Here is a 19728-nt window from a genome sequence, read left to right as displayed (position 1 = left end):
TCGATGGGTCATCCTCCCTCAGCCTCCGGCCGCAGACCCAGCGGCCATTCCTCGCTGTATTAATTGTTGCTCTTAGTGATCAAAATGGGATCTCAGAAATCTTCACAGGGGAATGCAGACACACGAAGTACCTCCCGCGTGTGTCAATTCCCTGCAGAACCGAGAGGGTTTGTGTTTCGGACACTGCTGTATCGTGGCTCGTCTCAACCACCGGCCCTTGGCTGTTGTTCTGCACCGCTTCCCTTCTCCACCATTCCATAAAAACCTTATTCCTGAAAATGTTCTGAGCACTCCTCCACCCCAAACACCCAGTGGCAGATTTCCTGCCTGCCTATTCATATTCCTAAACCCCAGACGCTTGTGGATCGTTGTCAGGGTTCTGCTGTGGTGGGAGCAGCGCCCGGTGCTTATGGTCTCAGAGGGGAAAAAACACCTTCCCGGGTGGTTTCAGTTAGGAAAAAACACCTTCCTGGGGTCAGCGGTTCGTAATTTGTAACTTTTTGAATGATTTAGGCAAAGTTATGCTCACCAAGACTAAAGGACACAGAAGTGATGTAAGTAGCCGACCTCTTCTGTGCGGTGCGTCCTGGCTATTTCTAGACTGTACAAACATCCTCCAGGATAAAATACGGGATTTCGAGTTTTGGTGTGTAACCCGATGCTTTTGGCTCACTGGAAATTCCACCTGTGCCAGACTTGGTGAGACGTGACTGAATTCAGTAACACGTTAAGGCAAAAGATCCAAGTTTGAGCAATCTTTTAAAAAACCACTTATCTGCAGTCCACTTGCGGCTGTGCTCGGATGTGGGATGTGGTTGAACTCGGATGGGGGAATCCTGCATTGGGCGTTGGGAAGGGTCTGGTCACACTCCCGCTGTTACGACTATGTAGTCTGACCTATCGCCATTTTTCACTCGTAACTCATTGATTCATGGATGTCTACGAAATAAGTGACCTGGCATCGCTCAAATTCAGCTTAAGATGGCCTCAATGCCTATTAGAAATGAAGGATTTCTTTGTGAAGATTAAAGTTAACCCACTTTCAAAGGGAGGAAGAGAGGCAGTTGGAAAGGAGGAAGCAAAGCAGTCTTCATCATAGTCAGTAATTCAAAGTGCCTGTGTGTATCAAGTAGCCCAAGAAGTTTTGAGATCAATTGCTCTGCGCACCTTTAGTGTGTTTCTTAGACCAAGGCTCTAGAGAACTGAAAGAGAAAACGGGGCAGACATCATCCATCATCCCAGTGACACCAGTGTGGCCCTGGCTGTGCCGTAGCTGGACCTTCCCTCCCAGCTCCCCCTCTGTTGGGAGAACGTCTGCGCTGGGGGGCCAGGGCTCGCTGGGACCACGAAAGCTCTTGAAGGTGCTTAGGGCTGGCTGTTGTTTTAGCAACAAGGGAGTGCGTTGTATGGTGTATGACCACGTACCCCCGCTCCTGAGCCTTGAGGTGCTGGGGTTGCAGAGTGGTCCAGTCCACCGCCGCTGTGCCGTCCCTGGATCGCAGCCGCTCCGAGCTGCGGTCGCCATCCTTCAGTTCCTCCGCTGTGGGACACGTTAACTCCTCGCAGGGCTTGTGTCAGGCTTCAGGTTTATTAAAGTAATGGAAGAGAAGTGTTAATTCTTGATGGTCTCCAGCACTAAATGCTTTTATGTAAGGCTTTGGTGTCTTCAACTTGCTTGTCACCCACTTTCTTCTAATTTTGTAATCGCTCCCTTCTCCAGCAAGATCAGTGCGTGTGTGGAGGAGACCAGACCGATGGTGTGTGGAGGAGCCTGAGCTGGGATAGGAGGAGAGTCCCCCAGAAAGCTACAGAAACTGCTGATTCCAGGCGTGTTATTTCTTTTCCTGACCAAGCAGCACATGTTTTATGTCTAAATATTTTTATCGTCTTGCTCCAGTGTGAAAGTCGTCTCTTGACGAGTTCCCTCTGTTTGGCTCAGTAGCTGCAGTGAGAAAAGGCGACGCCGGCGCAGTGTTCCTGCCTCCGGAGGAGAATCTGGGGGTTGTGCAGAGCTGGGGGCAGGCAGCAAACTTTGCAGAGATTGCTAGGAGCCGCCACAGGCGCCCTGAATGTCCACACCTAAAGCCTGAGTCTCGTTTAACCAGGTTGTGCGTGGTGCCGTGGGCCCTGGCGGGCGTCCCCGCGGGCGATGCCGCGGCGAGGGAGAGGAGCTGATGGGGGGAGGCAGAGCAGGGGGGGGCTCTGCTGAGAGCTGAGCTGCCGAGGCAGGACAGCATCCCAGCAGCTGGAGGTTTCTGAGGAAGGAGCTCACCTTTGGGATGAAGGGAAAGCACTGTAGGGTGTTCTGGAATCCCAGCAGTGGCGTTTTCTGTCCCCTCTCCTGCTTGCCCGCAGTGCCAGGATGCCAGCTCTCCTCTTAATGACTTTGGCTTCTGTCATGAGTAAGATTAAGTTGTGTGGAGTCTTTTTTTCTTTCTTCTGCTGCCTTAAAAGCTGCCGCGTTGGCAGCCAGCGGTTGGGGTGACCTCGCAGGAGGGTGGCTGTCCCTGCCGCTGCTGCACCAGCCGGTTCTCTCCCAGGTGCGGATGGCGCTGAAGAACGCGGAGAAGGAGCTGGAGTCCCACTGCAGCTGGGCTGCGCCCGAGGCCCTGCAGAAGTGGCTCCAGCTGACCCACGAGGTGGAGGTCCAGTACTACAACATCAAGAAACAGAATGCGGAGAAGCAGCTGCTGGTGGCCAAGGAAGGGGTGAGAATTTCAGCATCCTTGTCCCCGGGTCCTCCCATCACAGCCGTGGGGAAAGGTTTGGGGAATGAAACCTAGAATCTGGAATGGTTTAGGTGGGAAGAGGCCTTTAAAGGCCACCCAGTGCCACCCCCTGCCCTGGGCAGGGACACCTCCCACCAGCCCAGCTTGCTCCAAGCCCCGGCCAACCTGGCCTTGAACCCCTCCAGGGATGGGGCAGCCACAGCTTCTCTGGGCAACCTGGGCCAGGGGCTCACCGCCCTCACAGCCAAGAATTTCTGCCCGAGATCTCAGCTCAGTCTCCCCTCTTGCAGTGGAAACCCCTTCCCCCTCGTCCCATGGCTCCCCTCCCTCATCCAGAGTCCCTCCCCAGCTTTCCTGGAGCCCCTTGAGGGACTGGAAGGGGCTCCAAGGTCTCCGCGGAGCCTTCTCTTCTCCAGGCTGAACCCCCGCAACTCTCTCAGCCCGTCCTCCCAGCAGAGGGGCTCCAGCCCTCCCAGCATCTCCGGGGCCTCCTCTGGCCCCGCTCCAGCAGCTCCGTGTCTCTCCTGTGCTGAGGCCCCAGAGCTGGAGGCAGCACTGCAGGGGGGTCTCCCCCGAGCGGAGCAGAGGGGCAGAATCCCCCCCCTCGCCCTGCTGCCCACGCTGCTGGGGATGCAGCCCAGGCTGCGGGGGATTTCTGGGCTGCCAGCACATGGTGCCAGCTCATGGCCGGCTTTTCCCCCCGCAGCACCCCCAAGCCCTTCTCTCAGGGCTGCTCTCCATCCCCAGCCTGGGCTGGGACCAGTCTGTATTGAAACCTGCAGAGTAGGTTTCTCTGCACCTTCTTTATTTCCCTTTTAATGCCTTAAATTTGCATTTTTTAAAAAAGCACAGTCCAAAGCTTCATAGAGGTGTAAGTAGGGGCTGAAAATGCTAACGAGCGATCCCCGCTCAGGGCATGGCCGGCACATGCCCCTCACCTGCGCTGGGCTGGAGCCCCGGGACGATGCGGGGCACGAATCGCTGCCCGTGCAATTACTGCTGTGAGCGGGCAGAAAGCAGGAGGGTTGGCACCGATTAAGCATAATCCCCGCTCCAGGTGATTTACATGCACAGGCAACAAAATTTCTAACACGCGCATGCCGTCTGTAGCAATGAATCATTTCTGTATTCCCAGTTGTTTCAAATTTTCTGTGCCAACCACAAAGCGAGGAGCAGCAGGGGAGCTGTTGGAACGTGTATTTGTCTCTGCAGACGTACACAGCAGGCAGAGCTGGCAGCGGGGAGAAATTTGTCTGCCGTAATACGTTTTTATTCTGAACGTCTTACCATTTCGACGGTTTTCCTTTCGCTGTGTTAGTTCTCACATCCGCGTCCTTGGTTTGTCTTGGTTTGGCAAGTTAATGCCCCTGGGTCTGTGAACCAGAGCTGCTGCGGGGATTTCATTTGGAATTTGCGCTGTGCCGCAGAGGGAAGGCAAAAAACCCAACCCCAAAACAAACCACCTCCCCCGAGCCACCGACCTTGGACCGCTAACAGTGTTTCTTGAAACACTCCTGGGAAAGACAAAACAAGGCTTTGTGAGAGCCGGTCGCTGGCTGAGGTCGCTGCTTCAGTTCCCTGCAACTGGGGAAAGTGGGAGAAGGGCCAAGGAGGAGCATGAAACCAGCAACCTGCTGCTCGAGGAATTCCTCACCCACTGTGCTGGGAAGAATAACATCCTTCAGTAAAAACCCGATTCGCACTATTCACGTGTGTGCAAACAGCTGCAGGGACTATTTCTGTCTCAGCCCATCCAGGATGTTCTTGTCCCGGAGGAAACATGAGGTCGTCTTCTTCCTGTGACCTTTTTCTGTTGATGTTCCAGGCTGAAAAAATTAAAAAGAAGCGAAACACCCTGTTTGGAACATTTCACGTGGCTCACAGCTCATCTCTAGATGATGTTGATCATAAAATCTTAACTGCAAAGTGAGTATCTACTTAATATCTTCCTTTATTTCTGTCTGCCTCTTTCCTCCCTCTCGTATTCCAGACCCGGGCGCACCATAGCCCATACGGGTGCTCTTGGCCTCATTTTGCTGAACTTTGGTTCCGTTGACTTTAGTTAGGTGGGGTTGGACTTGCTCCTTTTAATCAATAACCTTTTAATTTTATCTCTGTGAAACAAGAAATGGCAGTTATGGAGAGCAATTGAAAGTCCTATCAAAACGTAGATTCGTGAGGCTGCAGCGTTCTTAAGCGATTATCCCTGGATATTTCAGTTGTTGCTGTTTTTTTTTTAATTCCCGTATTCCTGAAAGTGGAATGAAAGATGTCTCAAGTATTGGGACACAAAGCTGAACCGCTTCCCTCCCTGTTTCAGGCAGTTTATGGCATGTTTTTCCTTCGCTCCCTACATTTTCCCATGTTTAACCTTGCTTGCAGGCAAGCGCTGAGCGAAGTGACGGCCGCGCTGCGGGAGCGCCTGCATCGCTGGCAGCAGATCGAGCTGCTCTGCGGCTTCCAGATCGTCAACAACCCGGGCATCCACAGCCTGGCATCCGCCCTCAACATCGACCCCAGCTGGATGGGCACCCCGCGGCCCAACCCCTCCCACTTCATCATGACCGATGACGTGGACGATTTGGACGAAGAGCTGGTGTCTCCCATGTCCATACAATGTACGTGGTCCGTGATAGCCACGCGTGGTGAGTCTGCGTCTGCTGGGGGCCGCAGCGTGGGGCGGACCTGGAACGGTAGTTCAAGCGTGTTAGGAGGAATTAAGGTATCTTAAGTTGGTTTTTAAATGACCGAAGCCAAATTGTTAGTCGTTATGGGTAAGGAATGTCCCTAACTGCCAGACCACCACTGCTGGGGTTGCTTGGAGCCTCTTAATTCCAGCAGAACTAGTCATTTGTAGACGTTATTAGTCATCATTTAATGATATGCATGCTGTTCTGTTCAACTCACTGAATTTATGCATTTACAAAAAAAGCCAAAGGCAGGAACTGGGCTCAGAAAAGTGAGAAAGGACAATAGAGTGCATTGTCCCCATCTCCCCTTGGCTAGAGCACTTCTTTGGGATGTAGAAGGACTTGGACCCCCCCTCCTTGTGCTCAGCTTTGGCCCAGGAGGGCCACGAGGATGCGCTGAGGGCTGGAGCCCCTCTGCTGTGAGGACAGGCTGAGAGAGTTGGGGATGTTCAGCCTGGAGAAGAGAAGGCTCCGTGGAGACCTTGGAGCCCCTTCCAGTCCCTCAAGGGGCTCCAGGAAAGCTGGGGAGGGACTTTGGATGAGGGAGGGGAGCCATGGGACGAGGGGGAAGGGGTTTCCACTGCAAGAGGGGAGATTGAGCTGAGATCTCGGGCAGAAATTCTTGGCTGTGAGGGCGGTGAGCCCCTGGCCCAGGTTGCCCAGAGAAGCTGTGGCTGCCCCATCCCTGGAGGGGTTCAAGGCCAGGTTGGCCGGGGCTTGGAGCACGCTGGGCTGGTGGGAGGTGTCCCTGCCCAGGGCAGGGGGTGGCACTGGGTGGCCTTTAAGGTCCCTTCCCACCCAGACCATTACACGACTCTAAGACTTGTACCCCTCGCTATTGCGGATGGGGAGGAGCAGTCTGCTGCGGTGACACTGACGACCTGTAGCGACCTATTAGTCATTTTCTGGAGCAAAGACAGACACCCCAGTGCCCCATCTCCTCTGCGTGTGTAGTGGTCACCCCGGTGGCCATTCGCTCCTTCTTTACTGGTGACTGTCCCTATACAAAGTGCATCGACTCCGGTAGGGAGGAGTGGGGCTGCTGGAGGCGGGGCGGGTGGTCCCAGATCTCTTGGAGGAAAGGACTGACTTGGGTCACCCTCTGCCTACTGCTCTTTCAACTGCTGAGCTCTTGGGTTAAGCGAAGGCCTTCTCCTTCTCTGCGAAAGGTTTTTGAATCCGTCCTGACTGCTCTTCCTATGTTAAACTGACCCAGATTCGGCCTTGCTTCTCTCAAAAAATGCATTATCCAAATAACAGTTTCCTATCTCTAGCTCTTGCACAAGAGGACGGAGAACTGAGGAGCTGTTCCAGGCACTGACAGTGATCTGGATGGCTGGAACTCAGCATTCCGAGCTCCAAGTGGGAGAGGGGAGCCCTTAGTTATGTCTGATTCGGGTCATTTTCTAGTGAGGACTTCATTCAAAGGGTGTTTAAATGGGTAGAAGGTGGGGAAGAGGAACAGAAGAACCTCAGGGTTGGTAGAAGGTTGGGAAGAGGAACAGAAGAGCCTCAGGGTTGGTAGAAGGTTGGGAAGAGGAACAGAAGAGCCTCAGGGCTGGCAGGGTGAGCTGCGGGAGGTGCCTGTATGTGCCATCGCCACACTGCCCCCCGTCGTGGCTTCAGGCTCTGGTTCGATGGTGCGAAGGTCTGGAGGCGAGTGCTGAGGTCGGGCTGAGGGCAATGGGGGAAGAAGGCAGAGCACTGAGGGAAGCGCGCAGGAGGAACAGGGTATCTGCCTGTTTCCAGGGCTCAGCAAACATGGGGGTGGGAGCTGGCGGGTTTTGGGGTTGGTGTCCATAGGGAAAGTTTAAAGCCTCAAACAGATAGTGGTGTCCTACTCATCTTTGTGATTATCAGTGGCCATTAGAAGCTGAGCCAGACAGCTCTAATAAAACACTTGCAAAGACGAAGACAGGCTGAGAGAGTTGGGGGGGTTCAGCCTGGAGAAGAGAAGGCTCCGTGGAGACCTTGGAGCCCCTTCCAGTCCGTCAAGGGGCTCCAGGAAAGCTGGGGAGGGACTCTGGATGAGGGAGGGGAGCCATGGGACGAGGGGGAAGGGTTTTCCACTGCAAGAGGGGAGATTGAGCTGAGATCTCGGGCAGAAATTCTTGGCTGTGAGGGCGGTGAGCCCCTGGCCCAGGTTGCCCAGAGAAGCTGTGGCTGCCCCATCCCTGGAGGGGTTCAAGGCCAGGTTGGCCGGGGCTTGGAGCGACCTGGGCTGGTGGGAGGTGTCCCTGCCCAGGGCAGGGGGGTAGAACTGGATGATCTTTAAGGTCCCTTCCCACCCAAACCACTCTGTGATTCTATGCAAGCTAGCTATTAGAGAGGGATGTCTGAAGAAAAGTCCTGAGCAGCAGCTGAAGCAGCTCTCCACAGGATGCGCTGTGTGAGGCATCAGCCTTCACCCCAGATTTTAAGCCTCAGCTTCGTTGTCTCTTGCTTGAGACACCTCAAGGGAGATTTTTTGCAGTGGGGACTCGCGGTCCCCATCAGCCCGGCGCCCGCCTGTGTGCCGCAGCATCCCCGTGGGAGTGACGCTGTGTCGCAAGCGCCGGGCACCCAGTTCCTAAGGCGTGGGGGCGTTTGCCTTTCCCTAGAGGATTTTTCTTTCTCTGTCTTCAAAAACTGGTTCGGGAGAGAAGCGCGGGGTTTTTCCTCCCCAGATGTGTGGGGGATGTTGCTGATGCCCACGATGATTCTCCCGGTAAATCACGTTTTTCTCTCTCCTGTTCACACCCGGTTGGCCCATCCCAGACGCAGCCTGGCTTTTCGGGCGCAGGTTCAGTGACCGTTCGTCTCTGTCCTTGGAGGATCAGTCCCTCTGGAAATACCCTGGTTTGGTTCTCTTCAATTATATTTTAATTTTTTTTTATTCTACCCTCTGCCCTTTTTCTGGACTAAAAATACATCCACCGATTTTCCGACTTTCTGGCACGGCAAACTAATGAGCGTACCTCTCCTCACCGAGTCATCAGCATCTTTACTAACCCCTGGGAAGAGTCTGGCGGGATGAAGAAGAATCACGGTTCGCTGTAGTCCTCACGTGCTTTGGGGTTTTGTTTTTTTTTTTTAAAAAAAAATCCAGTTATGAACTCTGGAGGGTTGTTTTTCCCTTGTTTTTCCCCCTGAGGTGGAGATGAAGGGTTCAGGCTAGGCTGGGAGGAGGTGGTGACATTCCCTTCCCCATCCCACCTCCTCGCATCCGATTGCCGTGCCTTTCTGCCCTCCTTATCCTGAAATAAATTGAGCAATGCCACTTTTTATGCTAACTTGTCCCCTGCTGCCCTGATGGCATTTTTCGGCTGGTGGAAGCCTTCCCTTGGTGGAGCGCTGCTGAACGTCCCTGGTGGGATGGAGGAGGAGATTCAGGAGGAGGAGGAGGAGCAGCAGCAGCGGCCAGGCTGTGCTTGGTCAGGGCTTGCCCGGTGATGGTCCTTCCTCAGGACGATGAGCAGGTTGTTCGGTGAACGTTGATAAAACGTGTGCAGTGCTGGGAGCGGGAAGGTGTTTGCAGGAAGCACAGTCCTGCAGTGGCGGGGCCAAGGGAGGTCTCAGCCTTCGCTCCTGGGCTTCTCGCAGGGTCGGTGGTGCAGAAGGAGAGCGCAGAGGTGTCGGGTCGGTAACTGAGGAGTGGAATACCAGGGGAAAAAGAAAAAACAACCCTCAGGGGAGCAAAGCGTGGCCCGAGACAAAAAGAAACCTGTAGCAAAAACTCTATAATCCCCAATTAATTATTCTGCGGAGCCTGGATCCTCGTGTTAGCCCTCTAGACTGAGACTCCCAAACTGCGTCCCTGCCAGCAGCAGGCGAGCGGGGACCGGGGACCGGCCGGGCCATTCCTGTCCCTGCTGCAGGCGGGAGAGCTGGGACAGCCCCAGTTCTGCCCATTAACTCTCTCCCCGCCACCTCCTCCCACTGGGTTTTTGCAGTTGCCCCCGGAGCAAGGCATTTTTTCCACCTTGACTCTGTGTGATTCGACTTCGCGTCGTTTCAGCTCCGGAGCTGTTAAGAGAAAAAAACCCAAATGTTTTGAAATAGGAAGTGGGTGGTGTAAAGTGCAAGGCTCGTAGGTGGGCAGTGTAGCAAAGCAAGAAGTGGCCAACTTGAGCGGTGGGACCATGTGAGAGAAACCGTGATTAACTCAGGGATGTGGAAACGGCAAAGTTGCCCGAGTTACTCTTGCTTGTTCCTTCTTCCACTGGAAATACGTCCCAGCAGGATCATCCAGTACCTGAGCGGGTGCTGCCAGATGAGCTGCAGGAGGCTCCTGTTTCCTAGCTGTATGTTTTTATAGCAGTGGTTTGCTGGTTCTTCGATTCCCGAAGGAGCTCTCCTTCCACTCCATTTCTTAGCTTTCCTGTCTGTTCGCCTTTTTAACCCATTTTTGTATTTATTTCTTATGCACATAAGAAATCCTGAACAATCCTGAACACCTTATCTCCTGCCAAAGAAGGAACATCTTGTATGGAAATTACAGCTAGTGGATTAAATACGACCGGTCTGGTCATTTGCTGGCGATGCAGCCCAGTGGATCCTTAGTTTTCCATGTGCCTGGTGGACAGGGATGTGCAGAAATCCCTGTGCAGGTGAATCCCTCGGTCTCTGCTGGTGACCACCTGGCTCCGGCTCTGTGCGTAGGCGTGGGGCAGAGGAGGGACTGCAGGCGATGTGCGGCAGAGGGAGCGAGCTCAGCTCTCTGGCCTCTGTTACCTGCCAGGTAAGACTGCGTGGCCAGAAAGATCATTACGATCTTCAAAAGCTCTTAATGAGCTGGTGACAGCTGACGGAGGCAGTCCAGGCTCTTTCTCCCAACCAAGAGGAATTTGCAATTAGGGAAGAATATTTTTCCAATTGAGCGTCTCTCTGATCAGTAAGCTAATTATCAAACAGCCTGGGAACAGAGGATGCCACTTTTGGACCAGGTGTGGAGAGAGAGATATATATAAAAATACAATTTCAGGCGTGGATTGATGACAAAAGCCCATGCCTGCCCAATTAATACCATAGTCACTACCCACCTGCCGCATGTCCCAGATGTTCTGCCCTGCAGAAGGGTACAAGGCTGGGAGGTTTCTGCACCCTCAGAAGCTTTGCTGCTCCTGAACACCAAGTGCAGCTCTATTCACAACCCTGCTCTCGGTCCCAGCTCCTGTGCCAGGAGCTGCCGGCGCGGCGATGCTGGGAGCGGGAGCAGAGCGGAGCTCCAGGAGCGGAGCTCATCTCACCAGCTTTAGGTGCCTCCTCGTCACCGGAGGCTCCTTTTTTAGGCTGTGCAGGGAAACAGAACTGCCAGGGCATGAGGCATCTGAACGATTTGGGTGTCTGCGTTAGGATGAAATGAATCATGCCCTGAAAGTACCGACTTCTTCACGTTTACTATAAAGGGAGCCTGGGTAAAGCTGGGTGGGATGAATCACTCAGCCAGTTTCTGCCTCAAGCAAGATGATCAGATAAGGTGTTCAGAAAGCACCTATATCAGGAATGTCAAATGTAATTTTTTCATGGGCTGGGCATTAATCTAGCATGTTAAGCAGTAGCGCCAGCTTAATTCTTCTTCTGCATTAAAACCGGCGTAACTGATAGCACAAGGTGGGGTGGCTGCGGTGGCCCGAGCGAGTGGCCCGGTGACAGAGGGCACAGTGCTGCGGCCATGGGTGGCAGCTTTACCGCAGTGCCTCCTCGCTGCTCTGATGTGCGGGCTCTTTCCAGCTGCCTTCAGCCTTCTCCCCTTTCTCTCCTTACAGCTCCGGCATTGCCCAGCACAGTTCGCCAGCGCCTGGTGGACCCACAGCACGCCCACGGATCTCAGAGGTTGGTAGAGAGTTACGTGCAAGGCCAGAATGAGTCGGGCCAAGCTGCCCATTACCGGGCGGGCAGAGTCTCTCTCCGTCGAATGCACAGCCTCTCCTCCGGACAGTCTTTCAGTTCTGACCTTCCCGGCACCAGCCCATCGTCTGCTGCCGCCACCACCTCTTCCACCTCTTGCTCCTCATCCACCACCACTGCATCTGCTCCTGCTTGCCATGTCCACCCTGCCTATTACCATCACACCACCTCCTCTTATTTCCTTCAGATGGACTCCATCCCCGATCTACCCCCTCCTGATGTCACCTCTGGAGTTCGCTGTCGCACTGAGAGCTCTGGGTATATTGCTGTTTCTTTTCTAGCTCCCCCTTGCCTGCTGTGTCTCAGAGCTGATGCTTGCTCGGGTGCTCTTTCTCCTAGATCCCATCTGCTCTTTCCTTTTGGGCCTTTGTTTCGTTATTTATCCACACGTTTGTTTCTTCACCCGCTCTCCCGTGCCAGTGGGCCCTCTAAGGAGTGCTCCATGGTCCATTCCCATTTCTGCGAACTCAGTGGGTGCACAAACCGAGGAGGTGCTGTTGTTTAACTGTAGCTGAGCAAATGAGGATTCCTGGGCACTCGGTTATCGCTAAATAAGTCAGTCGTTCACTTGGGTGGTGCACCCGGGAGAACAAAGGTAACACAACTAATCAAACAAACACTGACCTTATTTGAAGCCTTGACTTATTTGGGGTCTTCACAAGCGAATTGCAAAGGAAACACAAGGGGTAGATTTGGGGAGATAGTAGTTGGCACTGCCAGAGGGTTTGAAATTTGTGCCGGTTTTAAGAGGTGGCAAAAAGCAGGATTTAGGAATTTTGTGTTTCAGAGTGACTCCCTACCTTTGTTTTGGTAGGGGATGAAGCATATGTGTGTTTTGGCTAAGGAATGTCTGAATAATGAGAAGAGGAGGGAGCCGGAGCTTCTTATTGCGGGATCACTGGCTTTAGCTTGGGCCCTTTCAGTAGTAGCAGCTGTCGAGCGACGGCTCTTTGGAGACCTGTGTATGATAGGATCCAAGGAACTGGTTATCATCCACATCCCTGCATCCCCGACCTCTCCTGATTCACCACGCTGGCGTTGGGCAAAGGACTGGGTGGGCCATAGAGGCAGGAACCCTGTCTGTCTAACTGGGGGCTGCGAGGGGCTCTCCGGCAGCCGTCCGAGCTCAGAACCCTTCCGTAGCCCGAGCTGAGGGTCGCGTTCCTTGGACGACCCCGGGTGGTTTTCTTCCAAAGGAGGTCCACGGGCAGCAGCCGCTGGAGTTCCTCGCCCCTCGTGTGACGTGGACGCACCCCCAGCTGCAGCTGGGTGCTAAAGAGCCCATGTCATTCGGGTGTCCCATTTAAGCCCTGGGCTGGGGTGTGAGCAGGGTGTGTGGTTTGGGGGGGGCTCTGGTCTGGGGGCGATGCTCGGCGCAGAGGGGTCGGCGCTGAAGCAGCTGCTGGAAGGGCTGTAATGGGCCATCGGGGAGTCCTGTCCTCCTGCCCTGCCAGCAAGCCGCCGTGACCGTGGCCAGGCCTTTCACCTCTCCATTCTGTGCTTTCTCCTTGGTAAAATTAAAAATAGTCTCCTTATCCCCAGCGTTAGGGAACGGATTTCTGGGAAAAGGCTGGAAGTCTCTCAGTGAGGAAGTCGACAGGGGCAATGTCCCTCCACGTTTATTTATCCAGGCAGGACAACATTCCAGGTCACCACAGCTCCATCCTGCCGTTATTCCTTTATCTGCAAGTGTCTCTGCCCTCGGGTGTAGGTTCTCCCCTGCCATCAGTTACACACGGGCTCTGTTTGGGATGTCTCAGCCCCTCCTAACTTACCCCCCCTGAAAGCAGGGCACCGACGCATCCCCGAGCCCCAGCAGCTCCAGGCAGGTAATGGATTCTGGGGAATATCGGGAAATCACTGCACCTGCTCCACAATGGGCAATTAAAGAGCAACATCTCGGATGATTTAGTAACGTTTGTTTGGGGATTACGAGAAGCAGCCTAATGAAAATTTAGATTAATTACTGCCAATTTGAGTGCAGTTGCAGCTGTCCCGGTTTGACCGATAAAAGCTGGGAATGGTTCTGGTAACGTCGCACAGTCCCCCTTTACCATTGACCTCCCTGTCTCTGCGGAAAGGAGGTCTGTCCCGGCAGCTCGAGGGCTGATGGGCTGTTTCAAAAATAGCCGCGTAAACATGATTTATTTATTTATTTCTTTTCAGCAGAGGCCTGTGACAGACTTAATTGCTGGCCAGATTAAAGTCCCAATCCTGCCGACTCCCCTGAGAGTGGCAGAAGGAAATGTGGTGTGACTTTGGGATCCCAATTAGAAAAGGTGATGGTGCCGAGAGGTCATTAGGAGAGAATAACTGAGGTCTCCTCGTTCCCCACGGGCACTTAGTAGCTTGTCAGAGCCTAATTGGCCGCCCCTCGGTGGAAGGCAGGGCTGTTCTCTCCCTCTTCCCATAGCAAAGAGCACCAGTTGATGCAGGATAATTGATTTAGCCGTGGGTTTTTGCAGAGTAAGAACTTTTTGCCTGAGATTTGCTTCAGCTACGCGATAGCAGACGACTCCCGAATCCATGCTCATCCATGCTCTGTTCATTTCAGGAAACAGAAATGAAGAGGCGGGTGCCCAAATGTGTTCTCACTGTGTTGCTTTTAATTTTTTTGTCAAACTGCATCGTTAGCAGATCCTGCTCAGATGCATCTCTAAAAAGACTGCCCCGAAGGCAAGCCGCAGCACAAGCCGATGTCTTGCTCTTTCTCTTTTCCATACCCAGCCTCGGAGGCCTTTACGTACATGCCTGGCACTCCGCAGCCTCCCAGGGAGGCGAGCGGAACAGATGGGGAAGCCGAGGCTGAGAAAGGCCTTCCAGGGAGTCATTGCCAAGGACGAAAACGGAACCCAAAAAAATTGCTGGCTCCCTCAGTAGGAGGAGAACGCTACCTTGAGCGCTTTGGGCTTGCTGGAGCGCTTTAGCCCCTCTCGCAGCCAGCAGATGCCAATGTTGGCGAGACCTCACAAGGGAAATCGTCTCAAATGAACCGTTCCCCCAGAGAAGGGTTCGGGCATCACTTCTCTCTGGTGCTAAAGTCTGCTGGGGGTTCACCTGGTAGGGACCTTCTCTCCAGGCAAGGCCAGCGCGTGGCCGGTAAATTGCTTTCCTCAACTCCTCACTGTTTGCTTCTCTTTTGCAATTGGCTTCAGAGGATCCGGTGCAAATAAGGTCAGAGCTGTTCTGATTTTGAAGGCTGATGTGTGTATTTTAATGTTACTGGAGGGGACTGGGTGTCCCGGGGCGGGGGGAGCGGGGCTGGAGGATGCTGCGTGCACAGAGGTTTCTGCTGCCAGTGCCTGCTTCAAGTGGATAAACCTGATGGAGATGGGAGCGTAGGACCAAATCCCCACGCTGGCGGCCCTTTTCCAACGGGGAAGGGAGGTGGCAGCCAAAGCAAAAGGAGCGTGTCAGTAATCCGGAATAACTCACTCTGGCAGGGTGGAAGGGAAGGAATTACTGTTGGGTTTGCCTTGTAGAGGCTGTTTCTGAGCCCCTGACCGCGCCACGCTGAGCGCAGCAGAGTAACAGCCCTACAGCAGATTTGACTCTGCCTTAGAGGAACCTTTGCTGCCCTGCTGCCACCTGCAGCTTGGTACATGATGCTTCGCCCCGCAGCTACGGGTGCTCTTGGTGAAGGGCAGGGAGTCCTAGAGGCAGCCAGGTCTGGATGAGGCTGGAAGACCAAGCCCTGCTTTAGTGTCAGATGCCCTTGAGCCGCTCCTGAGCTTTCCTACAGCCTGTGACCCTGTGCAGGAGGCACCAGGAGAGGCTGTTCAACCGGCCAAGGAAAAATCCTGTATCACCCCCCTGCCCTCTCCCTGCTTTCTCCACCGCTGCCAGTCTTTCTTTACTCCATGCTTCACGCTCTGCTTCTTTTTGTTCGCAAAGTCAGCCCATTCCCATTTCCTCACCCTCTCTCATCCACCGCGGTCGGTGCGGGTTCTGGGAGCGGCACGGTAGGAAGCTCAGGTGGAAGCGGATGAAGCCGCAGCGGTGCGCGCATCCCACCCTCACGCAGGTGAACCCTGGTGGCTTCGGTCTTCATAGGTCGTGTGCCCACGTCCATCGAAAAGAACGCAGTGAACGCTGCGGCTGGGACTGAGGAACAGGAGGAACGTGTCTTACGTGAGGCCCCCAGGTATTTTCATGTTGGTTTGGTGGTCTGAGGTTTCAGGAGAGGTGAGCGGTCAGTAGTTCCAGCTGCACCGCGGAGGCGCTTTCTCTGAAGGCACCTTTCCGTGATGCCATCGAGGCTGGCTGTGCCCTCAGCCAGCGTTTCCTCTTGAGCACGTGCCGTACCGATTCAGGAGCCTGAGGAAAATCAGCAGGACATGTGCTAGCCCTTCTTGGCTGAGCCTCGCCCACGATGACCAGCAATGTCCTGGCAATGTTCTTTCCTCCCCTCTTGTCCCAGCACCGGGCTCAGGAGTGTCCTCTCCTCCTTGCTGTCTCTGCCAAAGGCAGCGTGCATCCCGGGGAGCGATGTCCCCATGGGCGCACGCCTCCCCTGTCGTGCGCTGGCTTGTGGGAACCACAAGAAAGGATCATTTGGGGCTGTAGGAAGCCCCAGTGAAAGTTTCCAGCTGCTGGTGTTCGGTTCCGAAAAATCGGTCCGTGCCCGTGGGTGCCACAGCGGGGACTCGGGAGGTCCCTCTCTGCCTGTGCCTGAATGTCCCGGTACCTCGGCTGTCAGGGGGGCCCGATGGCCCAACCAGCCCCTTGGTTCGTCCCCGGCGCGGTGACCGCTCTGCCCGTGTACCAGAACATCACGCCTGCGTCGGGCTGCCGTGGGTTGGACCACAGTTTCGCAGTTGGGTAAATTACGAATAAAATGGGTTAGCTGACCACCCCTGGGATGTTTCGAAAGGGGGTGTTCCTAGGCTCTTTTCCCTGCAATCAGCTCCTTCTGAACAGCAGCCAGTGAGCCCAGAGAGAAAAAAATTGTGGTCCAACAAGGTTGGACCAAACACAGCACCCAGCACGGTGCCAGCCATCTGCTCTGGAGCATGGCGTCCCCAGGGAACAGCCACGCCGGCAATGGGGAGGAGACCCCGCAAACCGACCAACGACCCCTTGATGTCCAGGCACCCCCACTTCTGGACTCCCCAGTTCCAGAAGGACAGGGAACTGCTGGAGAGAGTCCAGCGGAGGCTGCGGAGATGTGGAGGGGCTGGAGCATCTCTGTGCTGAGCAAAGGCTGAGAGCCCTGGGGCTGTTCAGCCTGGAGAAGAGCAGACCGAGAGGGGATCTCATCAATGCTCAGCAAGAGCTAAAGGGCGGGGGGCAAGAGGATGGGGCCAGACTCTTCTCAGTGGTGCCCAGGGACAGGACAAGGGGCAACGGGCACAAACTGGAACACGGGAAATTCCATCTGAACGTGAGGAGGAACTTCTTTCCTGTGGGGGTGGCAGACCCCTAGCACAGGCTGCCCAGAGAGGTGGTGGAGTCTCCATCTCTGGAGACATTCCAAACCCGCCTGGACGCGTTCCTGTACGACCTGCTCCGAGTGACCCTGCTCTGGCAGGGGGTGGGACTGGATGGTCTCCAGGGGTCCCTTCCAACCCCCACCAGTCTGTGATTCTGTGACCCTCTGTTGCGGTGAGAGTGGTGGCGGGAGGAGGCGCGGTGGCTGTGATACGCACCGAGGACCTGCTCCGGCTCCGAGCTGCTGGTGGCATCAGCCAGGGGCAGCGCTTCGCCTCCGTCCCCCCGTGGCGTGGGACCAGCTGTCCAAGGATCAAGTTCCCAGCGTCCACGCTCCGGGCAGGAAAATCCTCCTGGACCAGAGGATGTTTCTCCATCTGCTATCGTCATTTTCTCCACCCGCTGCCGTAGCCGCGGGTTTGCTTTTGTCCCTTCTGGATTTAAAGCTGTGCAGGACCTTGAGAGAGAGGGGGAGAGGGTCCCCGGGAGGCCTCCCAGCTACTGGGCGCTTGCAGATCTCAGCAGGGAGAAAACTCACCTTCTTCACGAATAAGGCATTTTTGAAGTCACCTTGGTTTAAAAAATATTTTTTTTTTGCTGTATTTGCTGTTACCTCAGAGTGTTCAAGATTTCTTTTCACTGACCGCCACCCAGATGCCTTTGTGGTTATGGCAGCCCGTGGAAAGGTTGGGTTGATTTTTACCAGGAAAAGAATATTCCTCGGCGGAGTTACAACACTGAATTCCAAGCAAGCAGGTGTTACTGTCGGAACCTTCACTGCCCATGGTGTGCTGCATCCACGCGATGCTCAGCTGCTTCGTTGGGTGGACTTCAGCAGCGGGTGCTCCGCTCTTGCACCGCAGTCCTTGGGGGAAGCGATAGTCCTTGGGGAAGTGGTGGTCAACCCATCCATAGTGACACTCCAGCCTGACGGGATCAGCTGGAATGAGTCCGGAGCGGGCGCTGTGTACCTGCCTGGAGGTGTTCCTGCCTGCCCAAAGTCCCGGCTCAGATCAGCGGCATTCCCAGGCCAAGGCTTTGCCCCGCTGCCCCACCACGTGCCCATACGGCGGTGGCCGAGCAGAGCCTGGATGGAGCCATTTCCCCCCATCTCGGCTCGGGAGATGCAGCCGCCACCGCAGCCTCGGTCCCTCTCCCCGGTGTGCCAGGACCCAGCGCCGGTCAGGAGGACACGCCGGCCGGTGCCTTCCCTTCTGGGCATCGATCTCCAAACCATCTGGCCAAGGTCTGCTTTGTTTTCATGGAAAAGGGGCACTTTCCAGGTATTTGTGGAGGAAATGAACCTCTGAAAGCTCGTGTTCAGCACCAGCTCACCCTCGCGGCGTCTCAACAGCAGCTCAGCATGTGCATGCGATGGCTTCTGCCACCCTGTCTTGAGAGAGGTGGCACGAGTGGCCTGGCAGGAATTCCCCGTGTGCAGGTGTGTCAAGCACCGATGTGGACAAGAAACGTTGAGGAAGAGCCTGAGACTCCAAACTTCCTTATGGGAGAGGAGTCGAGTTGTTGGGATTGCAGTTCCATCTTCCTTCTGCGTTTACTGGCAGCAGCCCGAGGCCTTGACCCCCCTGGGTTGTGTGGGTGCCGTCGGTGTCCACCTCTTGGAAGATGGCTCTGAAATACTCCCGTGTTCAGCCCCATCAGGCTTTATTGATGCTGCTGTTCCCGAAGCTGAGTGCCCCAGTTCCCCCAGTGAAAGCTCTGGGCCACAAGCCGTTACAGTGACCTTCTGCGGAGCCGCGGTATCTGCCGGTGGCACCAGGAATCGGGAGCTTCCGTGGCTCCGTACGGTGCGTTTCATGGCAGTTGTCTCCCTTGGATGGCCTCCAAGATGCTCACTCAGAATAGCTGGGGATTTCACACCATCCCAGCTGCTCGGTTCCTGTTCTCCCCTGCCTGCTGCTAACCTTGAGGATGCAGCTCCCCATCGCTCGCGGGTCAGATGGGCTCGGCGGTGTGTGCGCCAAAGGCGGGGACGATTCCAGCAATGCCTGGGGCTGTTTTCATCTTGTTAAAACAAGAGATGAGGCAGCCCCCGCAGCCGGGCTCACACAGCGGATCTTGGGCTGGATTGTGACCATCCACCCCGTTTTAATACCCCGTTCCTCCACCTGTTCCTGTGGAGCCGTTGAGCGAGGGCTTGAGTTTCTTCAGCGGGTTTTGTTAAAAAATACCCTTGTTGCCATTAGGGAGGGCAGTGATCCGAGGAGAATCTTTCCTGCCCTTTACGACCCCCTTGTGCTGGTGGGGTCGTGTTGGGTGACTTTGGGGTCTCTTGCTGCAGTCGCTTTTCCCGAGCATCCGCTCGGCATTGGCTGAAGCCTCCTGATCTACCAGCGCCTGGTCTCGTCTTGCCTCACTCTTTTGCAGCCTCCGATGTTATTTTCACTGGTCTGGAGGCACTCGGGGCTCTTCGTATGCCGTGCTGGACGGGTTCGGTGCTGGGCACGGCAGGGCACGGTCACCCACAGCCTGGGGCTCGGCTGCGTGGGGGGGGTCTGTGCCAGGAGCAAGCGCCGAGGAACTGCTGAGCACCTCCCGTCTCTTCTCACACCCCTTCGCTTCTCCTCCTCTTTGCTCCTTCTCTCTCCATTCGCCTTCCCCATTCCCTACCCCTTGGCCTCCAGCCGGTGCAGACCCTGACTAAGAGGCAGGAGCCGGGTTCCCTGGCAGCCCCCGCGTCCCCCGGCAGCCCTTAGGTCCCCCGGCAGCCCCTGTCCCTCCCTGCCTGCCCTGCCCTGCCCTGCCCTGCCCGGCCCAATCTCGAGGTCTTAGAGTAGGTGGTAGCGGGAGCAGGGCGGCCCTTTGGCTGTGTGGGCATGCCAGCAGGGACCGCGGGGATATTGGGCTGGGGGCCAGCAGCGTTGCACCCACCCGGGTGATCCCGCAGTAAGCTGCGACTTTCCATTCCTCCCTTCCTCCTGCCTTCCACTCTCGGCTTCAAAAAAGGGACTGGGAGCCCCTGGGGCTGG

General features: G+C 55.3%; 1 protein-coding gene across 28 annotated transcripts in view; it reads left to right on the top strand.

The window, feature by feature from the left end:
- Window positions 1-19728, top strand: part of STIM1 (stromal interaction molecule 1) — a 112645-nt gene that overhangs the window by 89074 nt on the left and 3843 nt on the right. For 8 of the 28 annotated variants that reach the window (XM_074572000.1, XM_074571981.1, XM_074571966.1 and 5 more), the window contains 5 exons: window positions 2541-2708; window positions 4555-4655; window positions 5112-5347; window positions 8177-8257; window positions 11167-11566. In XM_074572000.1, the coding sequence (XP_074428101.1) occupies window positions 2541-2708; window positions 4555-4655; window positions 5112-5347; window positions 8177-8257; window positions 11167-11566 (986 nt within the window). The other 20 variants (XR_012585180.1, XM_074572078.1, XM_074572092.1 and 17 more) reach the window with 9 other exon arrangements.

Source organism: Larus michahellis, chromosome 1, assembly GCF_964199755.1.
Source record: "Larus michahellis chromosome 1, bLarMic1.1, whole genome shotgun sequence".
NCBI lineage: Eukaryota > Metazoa > Chordata > Aves > Charadriiformes > Laridae > Larus > Larus michahellis.
The sequence above is the reverse complement of the archived record's forward strand: the minus strand, read 5'-3'. Positions and strand labels throughout refer to the sequence as shown.